The 21,054-nt window shown below is 40.5% G+C and overlaps 2 protein-coding genes across 2 annotated transcripts; one reads left to right on the forward strand and one right to left on the reverse strand.

The window, feature by feature from the left end:
- LOC121022455 (olfactory receptor-like protein OLF4) lies at positions 1-1,011 on the reverse strand. Its single transcript, XM_040463588.1, has one exon. The coding sequence runs from the start codon at positions 1,009-1,011 to the stop codon at positions 43-45; it is 969 nt and encodes a 322-aa protein (XP_040319522.1). The 3' UTR covers positions 1-42.
- Positions 1,012-12,926: 11,915 nt separating this feature from the next.
- On the forward strand, positions 12,927-13,772 carry LOC121022454 (olfactory receptor-like protein OLF4). The gene has a single exon (XM_040463587.1). It carries the CDS (start codon positions 12,942-12,944, stop codon positions 13,770-13,772), a length of 831 nt encoding a protein of 276 aa, XP_040319521.1. The 5' UTR covers positions 12,927-12,941.
- Positions 13,773-21,054: the final 7,282 nt, after the last annotated feature.

Here is a 21,054-nt window from a genome sequence, read left to right on the forward strand (position 1 = left end):
AAAAGATCACACCTTCTGACTCAAAGTCTTTGAGGACTGAAATCATGGGAAATTCTTCAACCGCAGGACAATTGGACCTTTTCTAACTGCCATTGCAGAGAATCTCCTCAGAGCCCCCTTTATATCTTTGTTCCTCAGGCTGTAGATGAAGGGGTTCAGCATGGGCGTGACCACCGTGTACATCACCGAGGCTGTGGCACTCGAGTGGGAGCTCTGGGTAGCAGCAGAGCTGAGGTACACTCCTAGGCTCGTACAAAAAAATAAGGAGACAACTAAAAGGTGAGATGCACAGGTGGAAAATGCTTTATACTTGCCCTGAGCTGATGAGATCCCACGTATGGAGGAAACTATCTTGGAGTAAGAGTAAAGGATCCCAACGAGGGGACCACCAGCCAGCAGCACAGCTGCAAGATACATCACCACGTTATTAAGAAAGGTGTCAGAACAGGCAAGTTGGATCAACTGATTGAGTTCACATAAAAAGTGGGGGATTTCTACCTCTGTACAGAAGGACAGCCGCAACACCATTGAAGTTTGCAACAAGGAATGCAGGACACTCGTGATCCAGGACACCAGGACCAGCAGCCCACACAGCCGGGGATTCATGATGACCGTGTATTGCAGGGGGTGACAGATGGCCACAAACCTGTCATAGGCCATCACAGCCAGGAGATAGATGTCCAACACTGAAAAGATTAAGAACAAGTTCATCTGGGTGATGCAGTCCTCATAGGTTATGACTTTGCTCTGGGTCTGGATGTTCCAGAGCATCTTCGGGATGGTGGTGGACGTGAAGCAGATGTCTACAAAGGACAGGTTGGCCAGGAAAAAGTACATGGGGGTGTGGAGGTGGGAGTCAGAGCCGACAACCAGGATGATGAGCAGGTTCCCAAACACAGTGATCAGGTACATGGAGAGGAAAAGCCCAAATATGAGGGGCTGCAGTTCTGGACCGTCTGAAAATCCCAGAAGCAGAAATTCTAATAGTCGTGTATCGTTTCCTGGTTCCATGAGGCTGAACTGGCCCCCGGGAAAAGATATCAATTTTCACCTGAAGGCATTACTCACATAGTTGAAAGGGTCCAATTTATATCGTGCAGTCAAGAAATTAAATTCAGTATCTTGTGTATTGACTGTCCCCTTGAAGGGATTCCTTCTCATTTCATCTTTGATTAGGCGTTTCAGTCCCTTTCTCTGCATCCCCCAACAGATGTCATGCATTTTACTGTTTTACCAAGAATATCTTTCATGCATTCGAAGAATATGTACTGAGTGTCAAACATGTTCCGGGTGTTGTCTAGACAATGAGCACAGGAAACTGAAAACCAACAGCCACTATGATGCAGTGATGGAGACTGAATAGAAACAAATCAAAATATTAATAGGACATCAGAGGGTGTCAAGTGCTGTGAAGAGAACAAGAGTAGGTGTAAAGGAGAGCGTGGATACAAGTGTTATTTTGTAATTGGTGTTCTGTTAAGACCAGTAAACAGGTGACATTTGAAAGGAGACCTCAGGGAAAGGAAAGGCAGGAGCCACGAGCATGTCTGGGGAAGTGTGTGCTGGCCGAGGGAATGATCTCTGCAAAGACTCTGAGGATGATACTATGAGCTGTTCAATCCAAAATAGGTAGCATGTGTGGGAAGGGGAAGGAAAAGGAGAGAGATCGGATGTGGTATCAGGCAATTTCAAGGAAATAGGTGTCCTCACTGCTGGTTAACCTTCAAGAGGAAGGAGTCACTCGCCCATGGTATACACTGCTTGTATTTTAGAATCTACTTACAAAAGTGTCCTGTAAATTGACACAGAGCCCTCCTGAATGCCACGTGTTGGTTTAGTTCTGGCCTCTGTATTACAAGAATCACCTTAGAATATATTAGACCATGTCTAATATACCCCCTGCTCTGAGGATGGATCTCACTCCACAAGGCACTCACACAGGCATGCGCATGCACGCACACACACACACACACACATACACACACAGACACCCACACACACCAAATCATTGCTCCCTGGGCTGTGCTCTTAGCCTGACTTCTGACCCCCAGCCCCAATGATTAAAGTCGGAGTGGCTATAACTCAAGCTGGCCAGATCCATTATAATTCCCCCAAGCAATGTGGAATTGTACCTGAATTCCAATGCTCATGTTTCCCATGGACAAATAAAATTGACAAGTCAGACTGGCATGCTCATATTCCGTCCTGTATTTAATGAAACACAAACAATCTGCTCAAAATCACACACACACACACACACACACACACACACACACACACAAACAGAGAGAGAGAGAGAGAGAGAGAGAGAGAGAGAGAGGAGCAAGAGAGGAAATGTAATAGAAGTGGCACAAAAGATCTAATGGTTCAGGTAGTCACTGAAACCTAAGTGTCCATGAAGAAGAAAGCCCATCCCTGGTTCTGACAACATTCCAAGTCTTGTTACCTCCCTGATGCCCAGCAAAAATAGTAAGGAGGAACCTTAAATTCAGTCAGAAGACAAAATTAGTGGGAACTTCAGGGCGTTGCTCACCTTACAGAGTGAATGTTTCAAGAGAAACCTGTGCCAAGGAATAAATCAACACTTCAGCACAGGAAATATGCAAAGCACAGCAAAAGTTGGGCAGGTTATAATGAATCAGTAGAGGACTTGTTTTTTTTTCTGTGCCTGTTTCAATCGGATGTCCTGTGATCTTAGAGAAGGTGGACAAGTCCCTTTCACTTTTCAGATGTGGCATCTTTTCTTCGTTTTTCCTGGGCTTTGCGTTGTGATGTCTTTTTTGACGATAGCAGTGGGCACACTCTGGTCCTGTTTCTGGTCTTTGCACAACACTGCAAGGTCTGTTCAGAACTTTCTCTACAAAATTCTGCACGTACTACGACAACCATTCTGGCTCTAAATCACTGTCTTCATAGGATTTCTGCCTGAGGCTCTTACACCACACACTTATTTCATGCTACTGTGATTCCACCATAGAAGGCAAGTACCAAAGGAACAGGGCCCTCTCTGACCTTGTTCGCTGTAGTTTTTCAGAATGACATGGTCAGGCAAGCAAATGACCATAGAGATCTCAGCGTTCTGGGCTAGGCTGGTGGCCGTGTGGTGACCTCAGGTAAATGCACCTGACTTTGAGTCTCTCTGACCCTTTCCTGCCGGACCTGCCAGGCTCCTGGACTCACCTGTTTGGGAACTCTGAGGGAGAGGTCTCTGTTGGAAGTCTGAATTCCTTTCTGGATGGTTCCTGATGGTGACTAAGCTCTGTCCCCACTCAGGATGGCAGGAAGGAGGCTAGCATGAGTCTCCTAGCCAAGCTACGGGCTCTGGAAGCAACAGCCAGGTCCCATCCGCCCAAGGTGGCACAGGCAGAGGGACGGCACACAGGAGATATTTATAGTTTCCTTTGTCTGTTCTTGAGGCACATTTCCCTCCTGCTTCTCCAACACAGAGCACATGATTTCCCTGGGGGACACTGGTGTGGACACAAAGAAATGTTTTCCTAGAGATTCTGTGTTCCCAATAGATCATATTATAACCACGTGAATCCAGTGTTGATTACTCCTTCCTCATAAACTCCACTGTAGGAGATAATAATACATACAGAAATAGTTAGCTGATCATATATTGGTTCAAGAGAAAAGAGCACCATAGTCACACATGACATCATGGACGAGCCTTAGAAACACAAGGTAGAGACTCACGGCTGACTATAGACCCACGAGGAGACAAGCACAGCTCAGAACAAACTGCCAACATACAATATCATTTGGTAATAAGGACATTAGATTAAACTGTTTTCTTTTAGGATGGCTTGTTATGCAGCAATAGCTAACTGATTCAATCATCAAAGTGAACAGAAATAAAGATAATTATCACAATCTGCTACTGATTGTTCTTGGCATTTATTCTTCTATTTGAAGAATACATTCATGGTAACTGTTTTATTTTGGTTTAGTTCAGACAACTGCATATAAAAGCTCTCCTTGAGGGGTGCCTGAGTGGCTCAGTCTTATTAAGTGTCTGACTCTTGATTTTTGGCTCAGGTCGTTCTCATGGTCCTGGATTGAGCCCTGCATCATGCTTCTTGAATGTGGAGCTGTGCACTGTTTATTCCGTTTCTCTGTGCAATTTTAAATCAGATTTTTTTTTGTTACTGAGTTGTATGGACCACAGGCTTGATGCTTAAAGAGTGGCCATGGACCAGGACCTGTGGCATCAACAACTGGGAGCTAGATGCAAATACAGAATTGCTGGGCCCACGTGAGCCCTGCCCAGTCAGAATCTGCATTTGGGTAAGATAACCAAATAATTCTCATATATACTGAATTTGGAGAAGTGCTGGTCTCGTGTAGTGTTGCTCAACCTTCACACTGTTGACATTTGTAGTGGATAATTCTTTGTGATGAATGTATCCTGGGAACAGTAGATGCTGTGCATCATTCCTGGCCTGAACTGTCTAGGGGGGGCAATTGCACCTGCCCAGTTCTGACAACCAAACATTTCACTAGATCCTTCCAAGTGTTCCCAAGAGGCAAAATCTTCTCTAGATGAGAATGATTAGGTTAGAGCAAGAGGCCTGTAAACACGTTGAAGGAGTTCCAATCAAAGCCCATCCTTACTCAGTTCACAACATTGGGCAGACCACTCAACCATTCTCAGCCCCATTCTGCAAATGTGGAATGAGACTCATAAGAGTATTGGCCTCGGCAAATGGACTTGTATAAAACATTAAAGTCAACTGGTAGAAGGTGTTATAAATATCAAGGCAATGTGCATAAGAGTTCCAAATATATATATTTTTTTAGTTAAATATTTTTTATTGTGCTAATAATACATGTCACATATGATTTGCCATTTTATTTTTTTTATTTATTTTTTATTTTTTTTAATGTTTATTTATTTTTGAGACAGAGAGAGACAGAGCATGAGTGGGGGAGGGTCAGAGAGAGAGGGAGACACAGAATCTGAAACAAGCTCCAGGCTCTGAGCTGTCAGCACAGAGCCTGACGTGGGGCTCGAACCCACGAATCGTGAGATCGTGACCTGAGCCGAAGTCGGAAGCTCAACCGACTGAGCCACCCAGGCGCCCCTGATTTGCCATTTTAACCACTTAGTTATTCACTCTCTATATTTTTCTTATTTCATTTTTAATTCCAGTATAGTTAATGTACAGTGTTATAATAGATTCAGGTGTACAATACAGTGATTCAACAATTCCATACATCACCCAGTGCTCATCATGACAAGTGCCCTCCTCAATCCCTGTCACCTATTTCACCCCCACCTTACCATTTCTAAGTGCACAACTCAACGGCATTAAATACACTCATATTGTTGGGCAGCCATCGCCACAGTCCATGTCCAGAATTCCTTTCCTCTTATGAAACTGAAGCTCTATACTTAAATATATACCTTTTAGTTACCAAAATATATTATAAATTAAATTGACTCAATGACAGCTCTTATTTTATGTCAAAGCATTGAACACTTAACTGTTTTGGCAAAAGTGTTGCGAGAGCCAAGGACTGTAGTACTCGTGGTTTTATGTCAAAGGAACACAGTTCTTCACATTGTTGAAGGCGGGAATAGTAATCCTCTGGGGGTATCAGTGCTGTGTTCCATCACGAATCAATATTTGGGAGACCCAAGGAACCCAGTAGGAAAACTCTTCATTCTTGGATTTGGAGAAAACTTGAACTCAGGGTTGGGCTAAGGTGCCAGGAGGTGCTAGGGAGACAGGTGAGTTCAGGGAAGAGTAATAACCAGATTCACCTGACTTGTAACCTGGTCTCTTGGGGACAGGGAAGCTACAGGAAAACATTTTATCTGTGCAGAGCAATGTCCCATAGGGGATGATGTGCTCAGGGGTGGGAGCGACAAGGGGGAAATATGCCTAAGGAACAGATAAGGAGCTGTAAATATCTCTTCCATTGTTGTCCCTCAGCGTGTGCAACCTTGGGCTGAATGGGACACGTTTATTTCTTTTGGAGTCCTAGGTCTGGCTAGCAGACTCCCGCTGTATTGTTTGAGAACAGAGCTTCAGTCTCCATCATTAATTATAGAGGGAGGGATTCGGACTTCCACACAGAGATGTTGATCCCAGAGACCCCCTGCAGGTGAGTCCGAAAACACAGTAGGTTCTGCAGGGCAGGGCCAGAGAGAATAGAACGGTGAGAACATTTACATGAAGCCACATAAAAGTCAAGACAACCTAGCTCAGCACTGGAACAACACTGTGGTTGTGGGCTTGCTTGATTAACTAATTAATATATTTATTTAAAATCTTAGGAAAGTAAACATTGAAATCAGCAATGCAGGGGAGATTGTTGAGAATTAATTGGTGGTAATGAAAGAATGTAATGGGTGGCACAACATGGTCCCAGTAAAAGTAGAAAACAAGTCCAAGAATATTAGCAATTAAGAGGAATAGAGAAGTAGGGTATTAGCTCTGAGGGCTATGCAGTCAAGTGAGGGTGTTCCTTTTAATATTTTTAAGCAAGGGAAAATCTGAGTATGTTTCCATATAGTGAGAAAGATTTGGACCTATGGATCATGAGACAAACATTTCAGTGTCCTTTTTCTTGCTGGGTATTCCAACCAATTAAAAACAATTAATAGGTGAAAAGGGATATACCAAAAAGCTTTGCATTGCAGTTATTTCTTTACTGGTCGGGATGAGTATATTTCTGTGTTTCTTAGACATTGACTTTCTCTGTTGCAAATTGTCTGTGCCAGTTCTGTGTTTTGTTCAGTAGGTTTGGAATGTTTCTATTCCTGTTTCTGATTGCATTTTTTCAAACATAAGAACTAGAGTTTTCCACCAACTTTGCTGTTTGCTATTCAGTTCTTTTACTTACGTACAGATGTATTAGAGGGTAGTAGGAAAGTTAATACATTTTGTGTGCTCAAACCTATCATTCGGTCATATTTTCTCCCCCTTCTTGTTTTTTTAAGTGTAAAAGTTTTTCTACATTGTTTGAATTAATAAGTCACCTTTTATACATATTTTTAAACTGTCTTCATTTTCTGTTATTCCTTGTTGTACCTTTTGGCCTTTTGTGATTAGGTCTATTTCTCAAAGTCACATCACCTTCAGCCATGGGTTGGAAGGGAATTCTTCGTCATTTGACTAATGTTCACCTTTTCTTCCTAAAAAATATGAATTAGTGTATACATATATATATGCAAATATATCTGTATATATATATACATACACACACACACACACACACACACACACACACACACACACCATGTTCTTTATCTACTCATTGGTTGAAGGATATTTGGGCTCTTTCCATAATTTGGCTATTATTGATAATGTTGCTATAAATATTGGGATGCATGTGCCCCTTCGAATCTGTATTTTTTTTTGGTATCCTTTGGGTAAATACCCAGTAGTACAATTGCTGGATCATAAGGTCGTTTTATCTTTAACACTGTTTCCCTGAGTGGCTGCACCAGTTTGCATTCCCACCATCAGTGTGAGAAGGTTCCCCTTTCTCTGCATCCTCACCATCATTGTTGTTATCTGAGTTGTTAATTTTAGCCATTCTGATAGTTGTGAGCTCATATTTCATTATGGCTTTGATTTCATTATGGCTTTGCATTTCCCTGATGATGAGTGATACTGAATGTTTTTCCATGTGTCTGTTAGCCATCTGGATGTGTTCTTTGGAGAAGTGTCTGTTCATGTCTTCTGCTCATTTCTTAACTGGATTATTTATTTTTTGGTTATTGAGTTTGATAAATTCTTTGTTTTGTTTTGTTTTTGTTTTTGTTTTTATTTTTGTTTTTCTCAATATATGAAATTTATTGTCAAATTGGTTTCCATACAACACCCAGTGCTCATCCCAACAGGTGCCCTCCTCAACACCCATCACCCACCCTCCTCTCCCTCCCACCCCCCATGAACCCTCAGTTTCTTCTTGGTTTTTAAGAGTCTCTTATGCTTTGGCTCTCTCCCACTCTAACCTCTTTTTTTTTTTTCTTCACCTCCCCCATAGTCTTCTGTTAACTTTCTCAGGATCCACATAAGAGTGAAAACATATGGTATCTGTCTTTCTCTGTATGACTTATTTCACTTAGCATCACACTCTCCAGTTCCTTCCACGTTGCTACAAAGGGCCAGATTTCATTCTTTCTCATTGCCACGTAGTACTCCATTGTGTATATAAACCACAATTTCTTTATCCATTCATCAGTTGATGGACATTTAGGCTCTTTCCATCATTTGGCTATTGCTGAGAGTGTTGCTATAAACATTGGAGTACAAGTGCCCCTATGCATCAGCACTCCTGTATCCCTTGGGTAAATTCCTAGCAGTGCTATTGCTGGGTCATAGGGCAGATCTATTTTTAATTTTTCAAGGAAACTCCACACTGTTTTCCAGGGTGGCTGCACCAGTTTGCATTCCCACCAACAGTGCAAGAGGGTTCCCGTTTCTCCACATCCTCTGCAGCATCTATGGTCTCCTGATTTGTTCATTTTGGCCACTGACTGGTGTGAGGTGATATCTGAGTGTGGTTTTGATTTATATTTCCTTGATGAGGAGTGACGTTGAGCATCTTTTCATGTGCCTGTTGGCCATCTGGATGTCTTCTTTAGAGAAGTGTCTATTCATGTTTTCTGCCCATTTCTTCACTGGGTTATTTGTTTTTTGGGTGTGGAATTTGGTGAGCTCTTTATAGATTTTGGATACTAGCCCTTTGTCTGATATGTCATTTGCAAATATCTTTTCCCATTCCGTTGGTTGCCTTTTAGTTTTGTTGGTTGTTTCCTTTGCTGTGCAGAAGCTTTTAATCTTCACAAGGTCCCAGTAGTTCATTTTTGCTTTTAATTCCCTTGCCTTTGGAGATGTGTCAAGTAAGAAATTGCTACGGCTGAGGTCAGAGAGGTCTTTTCCTGCTTTCTCCTCTAGGGTTTTGATGGTTCCTGTCTCACATTCAGGTCCTTAATCCGTTTTGAGTTTATTTTTGTGAATGGTGTGAGAAAGTGGTCTACTTTCATTCTTCTGCATGTTGCTGTCCAGTTCTCCCAGCACCATTTGTTAAAGAGACTGCCTTTTGTCCATTGGATATTCTTTCCTGCTTTGTCAAAGATTAGTTGGCCATACGTTTGTGGGTCCACTTCTGGAGTCTCTATTCTATTCCACTGGTCTATGTGTCTGTTTTTGTGCCAATACCATGCTGTCTTGATGATTACAGCTTTGTAGTAGAGGCTAAAGTCTGAGATTGTGATGCCTCCTGCTTTGATATTCTTCAAAATTACTTTGGCTAATTTGGCTAATGAATCCCACTTGATCATGGTGAATAATTCTTTTCATATGCTGTTGAATTCGATTTGCTAGCATCTTATTGAGAATTTTTGCATCCATATTCATCAGGGATATTGGCCCGTAGTTCTCTTTTTTTACTGGGTCTCTGTCTGGTTTAGGAATCAAAGTAATACTGGCTTCATAGAATGAGTCTGGAAGTTTCCTTCCCTTTCTATTTCTTGGAATAGCTTGAGAAGGATAGGTATTATCTCTGCTTTAAACGTCTGGTAGAACTCCCCTGGGAAGCCATCTGGTCCTGGACCCAACTTTGTTGGGATATTTTTGATGACTGATTCAATTTCTTCGCTGGTTATGGGTCTGTTGATAAATTCTTTATATATTTTGGATACTAGTCCTTTATCCAATATGTCATTTGCAAATATCTTCTCCCATTCTGTCAGTTGCCTTTTAGTTTTGTTGGTTGTTTCCTTCACTATGCAGAAGATTTTATCTTGATTAAGTCCCAAGATTTCATTTTTGCTTTTGTTTCCCTCCGAAACCCCTAGTTCCAGTCTTTAGCACTTTATTCTTGAATTAATGATCCACAAATACAGGCCAATATCCATGATGAATATAGATGCAAAAATTCTCAATAAGATACTAGCAAATCGAATTCAACAGCGTATGAAAAGAATTATTCACCATGATCAAGTGGGATTCATTTCTGGGATGCAGGGCTGGTTCAACATTCGCAAATCAATCAATGTGATACATCACATTAATAAAAGAAAAGATAAGAACCATATGATCTTATCAATTGATGCAGAAAAAGCATTTGACAAAATTCAGCATTCTTTCTTAATAACAACCCTCAAGAAAGTCGGGATAGAAGGAACATACTTAAACATCATAAAAGCCATTTATGAAAAGCCCACAGCTAATATCATCCTCAATGGGGAAAAACTGACAGCCTTCCCCCTGAGACCAGGAACACGACAGGGATGTCCACTCTCACTGCTGTTGTTTAACATAGTGTTGGAAGTTCTAGCATCAGCAATCAGACAACAAAAGGAAATCAAAGGCATCAAAATTGGCAAAGATGAAGTCAAGCTTTCATTTTAATAGATGACATGCTATTATACATGGAAAACCCGATAGACTGCACCAAAAGTCTGCTAGAACTGATACATGAATTCAGCAAAGTTGCAGGATACAAAATCAATGTGCAGAAATCAGTTGCATTCTTATACACTAACAATGAAGCAACAGAAAGACAAATAAAGAAACTGATCCCATTCACAATTGCACCAAGAAGCATAAAATACCTAGGGATAAATCTAACCAAAGATGTAAAAGATCTGTACGCTGAAAACTACAGAAAGCTTATGAAGGAAATTGAAGAAGATATAAAGAAATGGAAAAACATTCCGTGCTCATGGATTGGAAGAATAAATATTGTCAAAATGTCTATACTACCCAAAGCTATCTACACATTCAATGCAATCCCAATCGAAATTGCAGCAGCATTCTTCTTGAAGCTAGAACAAGCAATCCTAAAATTCATATGGAACCACAAAAGGCCCCGAATAGCCAAAGTAATTTTGAAGAAGAAGACCAAAGCGGGAGGCATCACAATCTCAGACTTTAGCCTCTACTACAAAGCTGTAATCATCAAGACAGCATGGTATTGGCACAAAAACAGACACATAGACCAGTGGAATAGAATAGAGACTCCAGAAGTGGACCCACAAACGTATGGCCAACTAATCTTTGACAAAGCAGGAAAGAACATCCAATGGACAAAAGGCAGTCTCTTTAACAAATGGTGCTGGGAGAACTGGACCGCAACATGCAGAAGAATGAAAGTAGACCACTTTCTCACACCATTCACAAATATAAACTCAAAACGGATGAAGGACCTGAATGTGAGACAGGAAACATCAAAACCCTAGAGGAGAAAGCAGGAAAAGACCTCTCTGACCTCAGCCGTAGCAATTTCTTACTCGACACATCTCCAAAGGCAAGGGAATTAAAAGCAAAAATGAACTACTGGGACCTTGTGAAGATTAAAAGCTTCTGCACAGCAAAGGAAACAACCAACAAAACTAAAAGGCAACCAACGGAATGGGAAAAGATATTTGCAAATGACATATCAGACAAAGGGCTAGTATCCAAAATCTATAAAGAGCTCACCAAATTCCACACCCGAAAAACAAATAACCCAGTGAAGAAATGGGCAGAAAACATGAATAGACACTTCTCTAAAGAAGACATCCGGATGGCCAACAGGCACATGAAAAGATGCTCAACGTGACTCCTCATCAGGGAAATATAAATCAAAACCACACTCAGATATCACCTCACACCAGTCAGTGTGGCCAAAATGAACAAATCAGGAGACCATAGATGCTGCAGAGGATGTGGAGAAACGGGAACCCTCTTGCACTGTTGGTGGGAATGCAAACTGGTGCAGCCACTCTGGAAAACAGTGTGGAGGTTCCTTGAAAAATTAAAAATAGATCTGCCCTATGACCCAGCAATAGCACTGCTAGGAATTTACCCAAGGGATACAGGAGTGCTGATGCATAGGGGCACCTGTACTCCAATGTTTATAGCAACACTCTCAGCAATAGCCAAATGATGGAAAGAGCCTAAATGTCCATCAACTGATGAATGGATAAAGAAATTGTGGTTTATATACACAATGGAGTACTACGTGGCAATGAGAAAGAATGAAATCTGGCCCTTTGTAGCAACGTGGAAGGAACTGGAGAGTGTGATGCTAAGTGAAATAAGTCATACAGAGAAAGACAGATACCATATGTTTTCACTCTTATGTGGATCCTGAGAAAGTTAACAGAAGACTATAGGGGAGGGGAAGAGAAAAAAGAGTTACAGAGAGGGAGGGAGACAAACCATCAGAGACTCTTAAAAACTGAGAATAAACTGAGTGTTGATGGGGGATGGGAGGGAGGGGAGGGTGGGTGATGGGTGTTGAGGAGGACACCTGTTGGGATGAGCACGGTGTATTGTCACATAAATGGAATTATTTTATTTTGTTTTCAGTTTGTTTACTCTTCGTATATAAAAATGCAGTTGAGTTCTTGAGGGTTGGCTTGTATCCAGTTACTTGGCTGAATTGATTTATTAGTGGTATTAGTCCTTTTGTGGCATCTTTAGGATTTTCTACATATAATATCACATCATCCACATACATAAATTTCTTTCTTTCTTTCCAGTTTGGATACCTTTTCTTTCTTTTTCTTTCTTTAACTGCTGTGGCCAGAACTTGCAATGTTATGTTGAGTAGAAGATGTGAAAGTGGGCACCCTTTCCTTATTCCTGATCATACAGAAAAATGCACACTGTATCACCCTTGAGTATCATGCTTGGTGTGGGTTTTTCACTAATGGCTTGATGTTGAGATAAGTTCCTTCTATTCCCACATTTTAGTGTTTTTATCATGTTCCATACAGAAATATAAAAAATTAATTTCTTGAGTGCAGAATATAAACAATAATGTACCAGCCAGGTTAGTAATGCATGATTGTGTCATGTTCTTCTTATTTTGATAGTCACATCAACCATACGGAACTAGGCAACGACACACGAAGTTCAGAATTTCTTCTTCTGGGACTTTCAGAGGAACCGGAATTGCAACCCTTCCTCTTTGGGCTGTTCCTGTCCATGTACTTGGTCACCATACTTGGGAATCTGCTCATCATCCTGGCTGTAAACTCTGACTCCCACCTCCACACGCCCATGTACTTCTTCCTCGCCAACCTGTCCTTTGTAGACATCTGTGTCACTTCCACCACAGTCCCCAAGATGCTGGCGAGTATACAAACACAGAGAAAGGTCATAACTTATGAAAGCTGTATCACGCAGATATACTTTTTCATACTCTTTGTAGTTTTGGACAATTTCCTCCTGACTGTGATGGCATATGACCGCTTTGTAGCCATCTGTCACCCACTGCGCTACACAGTTATCATGAACCCCAAGTTCTGTGGGCTGCTGGTTCTGGTGTCCTGGATCGTGAGTGTCCTGAATTCCTTGTTACAAACCTTAATGGTGTTGCAGCTGTCCTTCTGTACAGGCATGGAAATCCCCCACTTTTTCTGTGAACTCAGTCAGATGATCCAACTTGCCTGTTCTGACACCTTCCTTAATGACATGGTAACGTGTTTTACAACTGTGCTGTTGGGCGGTGCTCCCCTGGCTGGGGTCCTTTACTCTTATTCTAAGATAGTTTCCTCCATATGTGGGATCTCATCAGCTCAGGGCAAGTATAAAGCATTTTCCACCTGTGTGTCTCACCTCTCCGTTGTCTCTCTATTTTATTGTACTGGCCTGGGAGTGTACCTTAGCTCTGCTGCTACCCAGAGCTCACACTCAAGTGCCACAGCCTCGGTGATGTACACGGTGGTCACGCCCATGCTGAACCCCTTCATCTACAGCCTGAGGAACAGAGACATAAAGGAGGCTCTAAATGTATTTTTCAGAGGGAGGCCATAAAAAGGCCATTTCTTAAGAAGTACCAGTCATTGCAGGCTTAATGCTTAATAGCCTGAATTTGTGATTTTTTAACCAGATCATGAAAGAAGAACTTAATGCCTCTATTTATATCCTAGAGTTTCAGTTTTTCTAACGTTCAACTGCTTTATTGAATTTAAATAAGTCCCTGTGGTTAACTCTCTGCTCCTGATACCCAATAGTTTTTCCTTTTTTTCTCCCTAGTTTCCAAAGTTAGTCCCAACCTTGAATCAGAACAATTGGGAAATTCCCATTTGCCTCATATAGTGATGAATGGTCCTAGTTTTATGGAATAAACTACATTTGGCAACTGAGGCCATGTATATAATTTTATTGTAGAGGAAATTGTGAGATCACAGGGTTTTTGTTTTTGTTTTTTTTCACTCTGTGTCTGCCATTCCTTTATAGATTCTACCTTAAATGCCCTTCTGGATAATGTAGACATTAACATACTAGTTTGCTTTGTCACTAGTCGTGTGGTTTTGGGATCCTCGTTAGGATCCTGTTCTCTTATCAGCTCAGCATCCACAGTATCCCTGGCACAGAATAGTAAGGCAAAAATTCCTTATGAAAAACATGCTCTGCTCCAAGTGTAAACTACAGAAAGACAAATTTGCAGAAACCAAGTGACTAATATGGGGTTACTATCCGAGAAGACCTGAAAAAAATGATGACATAAAACTTTCAATCACGCTGTATTTTATTGCACAAAATCTGTTTTTGATGATGTATAACTACTTATTGAGGTGTGGGATATTTGGTGTCCATGTTTAAAGGGATTTATTAATTGGAGCGAAGAATTTAGTGGCAGATTTTATACTATTTAATTGGATGATACTGCTGTTTCTATTTGAAAATTTCTAGTGCTGCCTACAAATACTATGATTTCCATTGCCCTAAACTTAATATCTCCCCCTTTAAAAATGATGTCCTAAAAATGATAGAGTGAGTGAACAATATGTGTATGCACTCTCTCATTACGTTCTTTCACTTTTTTATGATCTGAAATCTCTTCAATCCTCATGATCAAAGGATGACTCAGACAAGAGCTTGAATTCATGCCCAGCGATGTTCTGGGAATGGAGACTTGTGCCTGAGAGTCCTACAAGTTATCCGTGCAAAAACATACAGGTCTTTCCAATCTCTACCTGGAAGAGAAACTCAGTGATAGTACCTTTTTAATACAGTTACCTAAAATTAATGTGACTAACCAGGTCATTATGAATGCTCCCTTCAAATATCAGAACAAATGCCAAAAAAGAAGCAGCAGTAGGTTATTCTTAATATTCTCAGTACTATTTACATTGATTATTGTGTCAGTAAGCTATATGCTTACTGCATGACAAGTCATGCCAAAAGTAAATGTTTTAAGCTAATGCTTTAAACATTTTTTTAAATATGAAATTTATTGTCAAATTGGTTTCCATACAACACCCAGGGCTCATCCCAACAGGTGCCCTCCTCAATGCCCATCACCCACACTCCCCTCCCTCCCACCCCCCATCAACCCTCAGTTTCTCAGTTTTCAAGAGTCTCTCATGTTTTGGCTCCCTCCCTCTCTAACCTTTTGTTTGTTTTTCCTTCCCCTCCCCCACGGTCTTCTGTTAAGTTTCTCAGGATCCACATAAGAGTGAAAACATATGGTACCTGTCTTTCTCTGTATGACTTATTTCACTTAGCATCACACTCTCTAGTTCCATCCACGTTGCTGCAAAAGGCCATATTTCATTCTTTCTCACTGCCAAGTAGGATTCCATTATGTATATAAACCACAATTTCTTTATCCATTCATCAGTTGATGGACATTTAGGCTCTTTCCATCATTTGGCTATTGTTGAAAATGCTGCTATAAACATTGGGGTACAAGTGCCCCTATGCATCAGCACTCCTGTATCCCTTGGGTAAATTCCTAGCAGTGCTATTGCTGGGCCATAGGGTATATCTATTTTTAATTTTTGAGGAACCTCCACACTTTTCCAGAGCAGCTGCACCAATTTGCATTCCCACCGGCAGTGCAAGAGGGTTCCCGTTTCTCCACATCCTCACCAGCATCTATAGTCTCCTGGTTTGTTCATTTTAGGCACTCTGACTGGCATGAGATGGTATCTCAGTGTGGTTTTAGTTTGTATTTCCCTGAGGAGGAGTGACGTTGAGCATCTTTTCATGTGCCTGTTGGCCATCTGGATGTCTTCTTTAGAGAAGTGTCTATTCATGTTTTGTGACCATTTATCCACTGGGTTGTTTTTCGGGTGTCAAGTTTGGTGAGCTCTTTTGGATACTAGCCCTTTGTCCGATATGTCACTTGCAAATATCTTTTCCCATTCCGTTGGTTACCTTTTAGTTTTGTTGACTGTTTCCTTTGCAGTGCGGAAGCTTTTTATCTTTTTATCTTTTATCTTTTATCTTTTTTAGCTTTTTAAATATATGTTTTAGTTAGTTAATATGTAGTGAAGTAGAATTCAGTGATTCATCACTTACATACAACACCCAGTGCTCACCACAACAAGTTCCCTCCTTAGTACCCATTACCCATCTAGCCCATCTCTCACCCACCTCCCTCTGTCAACCCATAGTTTGTTCTCTATCATTAAGAGCCTCTTCTGGTTTGTTTGCCTCTCTTCCCTCTCCCTTATGTTCATGTGTTTTGTTTCTTAATATCCACACAGGAGTGAAATCATATGATCTTACTCTTGTCCTCACTGACTTATTTCAGTCAGCATAATACATTCTAGCTCCATCCATCACATGGGGGTGTGTATTGTCTTTTGGTCTCTGTTGGTCTCCTCATGAGGTGGTGGTCAGCTGTGGGTCAGCTGGAGGAGCTCTGTTAATCTTGGCTGTGTTCTCACATATGGGGGCTTGCTGGTGATAGGCTGGTCTAGGCTGGCTTTCATTAGAGCAACAGGGCTCTGCTCCACGTGATTTCTCTTCTTACAGCAGGCTAGCTTGGACTTGTTTCCATGGCAGAGACAGGGTTCCAAGAGCGCAGCAGAAACACACCAAGGACCCTTCAGACACACTGTCATTTTCACCATACACTCTTAGCCAAGGCAAATAAAATACTAAATTCAGTCCAGATTTGAAAGTGGAGAAATCAACCCCACCTCTCAATGGGAGGAGCTTCGCAGTCACATTGCAAAGTACACGGATACAGAGATAAGTGGTGAATTGGGTCCACCTCTGCAAAAGGTCTACCATAAGTGTACTTTTCAATTCAATAAAGTTTATTGGTGTGGGGTAGAAAATCAACACACAAAACAATATAGTGCAGTACAATATAGTGATTCAACCATTCAACACATTACTCATTGCTCATCACTGTGAGTGTGCTCTTAAGGATTGAGTCTATAGGATTTTCTTTACTTTTTTTTCAATGTTTATTGATTTTTGAGGGACAGAGAGAGACAGATCATGAATGGGGGCGGGGCAGAGAAAGAGGAAGACACAGAGTCCAAAGCAGTCTCCAGGGTCTGAGCTGTCAGCATAGAGCCCGATGCAGTACTCAAACTCATGAACCCTGAGATCAAGACTTGAGCCAAAGTCGGACTCTTAACCAACTGAACCACCTAGGTGCCCTGACTTTACAGGGTTTTCTATATTCAGTTTGTATCATCTGTGAATAAAGACAATTTTACTTCTTTCTTTCTGATTTGTAATCCAGTGAAGAAATGGGTGGAAGACATGAATAGACACTTTTCCAAAGAAGACATCTGGGTGCTTTTTACTTTCTCAATCTTTCCTGATTGTTCTAGCTAGGACATGAAGGATTATGTTGAATGGGAGCAGTGAGAGTGGACCCCTTGTGTTGCTGCTGATCTCAGAAGAGACATTTTCTAATCTTTCACCACTGAGTACAATGTTATTGTGGGTTTGTCATATACAGCCTTTTGCTTTTCTTGTTGAGGTATGTTCTCTTATACCCAGTTTGTCAAAGATTTTTTAAAAAATCATTAAAGGATGCTATATTTTGTCAGATGCCTTTTCTGCATGTATTGAAATGATCATATGATTGTTATATTTCACCCTATGAATGGGGTGTATCATATTTAGTGATTTGTTTGTGCTCAACAATCCCTGTATCCCAGGGATAAATCCCACTTGATCATGGTGTAAAATCCTTTCAATGCGTTGTTTGGTTCATTTTGCTAGTATTTTTCAAAAATTTTGTGTCTGTGTTCATCAGGGACATTGGTCTATAGTTTTATTTTTTTGTACTGGCCTTTTCTGACTTTGGTATTAAGGCAAATCTGGCCTTGGAAAATGAGGTTGAAATGTGTCTTCCTCTCTAGTTTCTGGAAGGGTTTGAGAAGAATTTGTCATTAATTCTTCTTTACATGAGTGGTAGAATTCACCTATGAAGGTCTCTGCTCATGGGCTTTTGTTGCTGGGAGATTTTTGATTACTAATTTAATACCCTTACTCATTATTGGTCTGTTCATATTTCCTATATCTTCCTGATTTTGTCTTGGTAAATTGTATGTTTCTAGGGATTTATCCATTTTTTTTCTAGGTTGTCCAAATTGTTGGAATGAGATCATTCATCGTAGTCTCCTATTATTCTTTGCATTTCTATGATATTGGTTGTAAGGTATAATATTTTGCTGCTGATTATATTTATTTAAGCCTTCTCCTCCTTTTTTTTTTTTTGTCTACCTAAGGGCTTGTCAATTTTGCTTCACTTTAAAAAATTGGCTCTTCACTTTGTTAATCTTTTCTATTGGTTTTCTGGTCTATATATCATTTATGTATTCTCTGATATTTATTTCTTTTCCTTTGTTGATTTGGACTTAGTTGGTGCTTCTTTTTCCAGGCCTTTGAATCAAAGTTTAGATTATTTACTTAAGGTCTTTTTATTTGTCTTAATGTAGGCATTGATTGCTATAAACTTCTCTATTGGAGCTGCTTTTGTAACATACCATAAATTGTGATATGCGGTGATTCCATCTTCATTTGATTCATGAGTTTTAAATTTCAGGTTTCATTTCTTCTTTCACCCATCAGCCACTCACAAGTGCATGGTTTAAATCCTACAAACTTGTGACCTTCTCAGGTATCTGTACTTTTACATTAACTACAGCATTATTCAGGATAGCCACGATTTGGAAACAGCCCAGCATCCATCAACAGATGAATTAATAATGATGGCATATCTATCAGTGGAGTTCAGCAATAATAAATGAAGACATTTTTTCCTTGCTCAACCATGAATGGACCCCAAGGGCATTATGCTAAGTGACATAGTCAGACAGAGAAAGACAAATACTGTATGATCTCACTTACATGTGAAATATAAAAATCTGAACCATAGAAACAGAGAGTAGGTTGATGTTTGATAGTGGCTTGGGTTTGGGGAAATGAGAAGATGTTAGTGAAAGTCTATAAACCTTCAGTTATAAGATGAATAAGTTCTGGGGACTTAATGTACAACATGGCTATTATGATTAACTCTATTGTGTTGTATACTTGAATGTTGCTAATAGAGTATATAATAAATGTTCTTACAACAAAAAGAAGTGGTAACTATGTGAAGTGATGGATGTGTTCACTGACCTATTATGGTGATCATTTCACAACATATATGTACATGAAATCACCAAGTTGTATGCTTAAATTTCCGCAATTTTATATGTCAATTAAATTTCAATAAGGCTGGAAAAATGAAGAAAAACATTCCTATGTCTCTGTCTTCCATTGCATTTCAAATGTCACCTCATCCTAGCGGAATTATACCCATAAAAAAGATACCAGAGTGGAAACTATTATGAGTATTTCAATGGTGAGGTCTATCAATAGGAAAACAGTATCTACAGAAGGATTCTGTGAAGATAGTATCAGTGATAGAACACTTGTTAGCTCCATTACTCAATGAAATAGATACAAGGTCCCTGGTATCTCTGAGCCATCTGGAAAGTAAACCTTTTATTTATTTGATCTTTCCTTATACTAGGAAAGGTGATGTATAGGCAAGAGGCATGGAGGAAATATTTACAACCTGACCCTCTGGAGTAGAATTTCCATAACTGCTCATTAGATGCCTAATTCATTCTCACTGTCTTCTCTTAGATCATTCCACTGCTGAATGTGGATTGGAAATAAACCTTTTGAATTGAAATTAACAGCAGTGGTAGACTGTTTGCAGAGATGGCCCCAAGTCCTGGTCTTTCTCTGTAGTCATATCTTTGGCAATGTGCGCAGTACCTTCCATCAGGAGGTGGAGACTATTCTTCCATCTTTGATTCTGGATGGAGTAGAACTTTTTATTTACTGTGGCCAACAGAATATGATAGAAGTGGCAGTGGACCTTAGAGGCCCTGTGAATTTCTGCTGCTCTCTCTTGAAATACTGCTCTGAAAAGAGAATAAAACCAGATGGGCTGCCAGAAGAAGTGAAGACATGTGGAGCACAGCCCAGTTGTCCAAGCCAAGGCCACTCTGATCAGCCACAGCTAGCTAGCCAAGACCCAAACCCTGGCAAGATCAGCAGAGCCTTCCCAGGTGACACAGAACCTGATTCAAGATCCTTGAGGACATCAACAGAGATTAGAACAACTCATCACCATACAATTCTACTTGATACTAAAGATATTCTACCAAGCCATTTGTTTTCAGGATGGTTTGCCATTCAGCAACATTCATGATCATTTTGTTATTCAAATTTATTTTGGATGACTATTAAAAAAATCCTCTCCATTGAAGATTCTATTCAGGTAACCAGTAGAGGTTGGAAGGACATGCATTTTTGTGGAGAAAAAATGGTGACCTGGAATCACATAAGTGGGCAGGAATTCAAGCTCTCTTCTGTCTTGCAGAGACATCTTAATTTTAGCCCAAATGTGATTCATTTTTGGCATTGACCTCCAGACCTGGAAGAGTAGAAATTTTTTTCTTTTAAACCCTTAGTGTGGTAACTGGGTATAGCAGCAATAGTAAATAACAAAGACACTTATCCAATAAATGTTTTAAATGATTTTTGGGAGAGTAAGAGAGAGAGAGAGAGAGAGAGAGAATATGCAAGTGGGGGAGGGGCATAGAGAGAGGGAGAAACAGAATCCAAAGCAGGCTCCAGGCTCTGAACTATCACCAGAGAGCCCAACGCAGGGCTCAAGCTCACATACTACAAGATCATTACCTAAGTTGAAGTTGGACACTTGACTGACTGAGCCACCCAGGTGCCCCAATTTTTTTAATAAAAGGAATTTAAGCCTCTCAACTCACTCATTCACTTAGCTTTCTTGGATAAAGGCGTTTTGTGTTGAAACTCTACT

Source organism: Herpailurus yagouaroundi, unplaced genomic scaffold (assembly GCF_014898765.1).
Source record: "Herpailurus yagouaroundi ecotype Mexico unplaced genomic scaffold, PumYag 409, whole genome shotgun sequence".
NCBI classification, from domain to species: domain Eukaryota; kingdom Metazoa; phylum Chordata; class Mammalia; order Carnivora; family Felidae; genus Herpailurus; species Herpailurus yagouaroundi.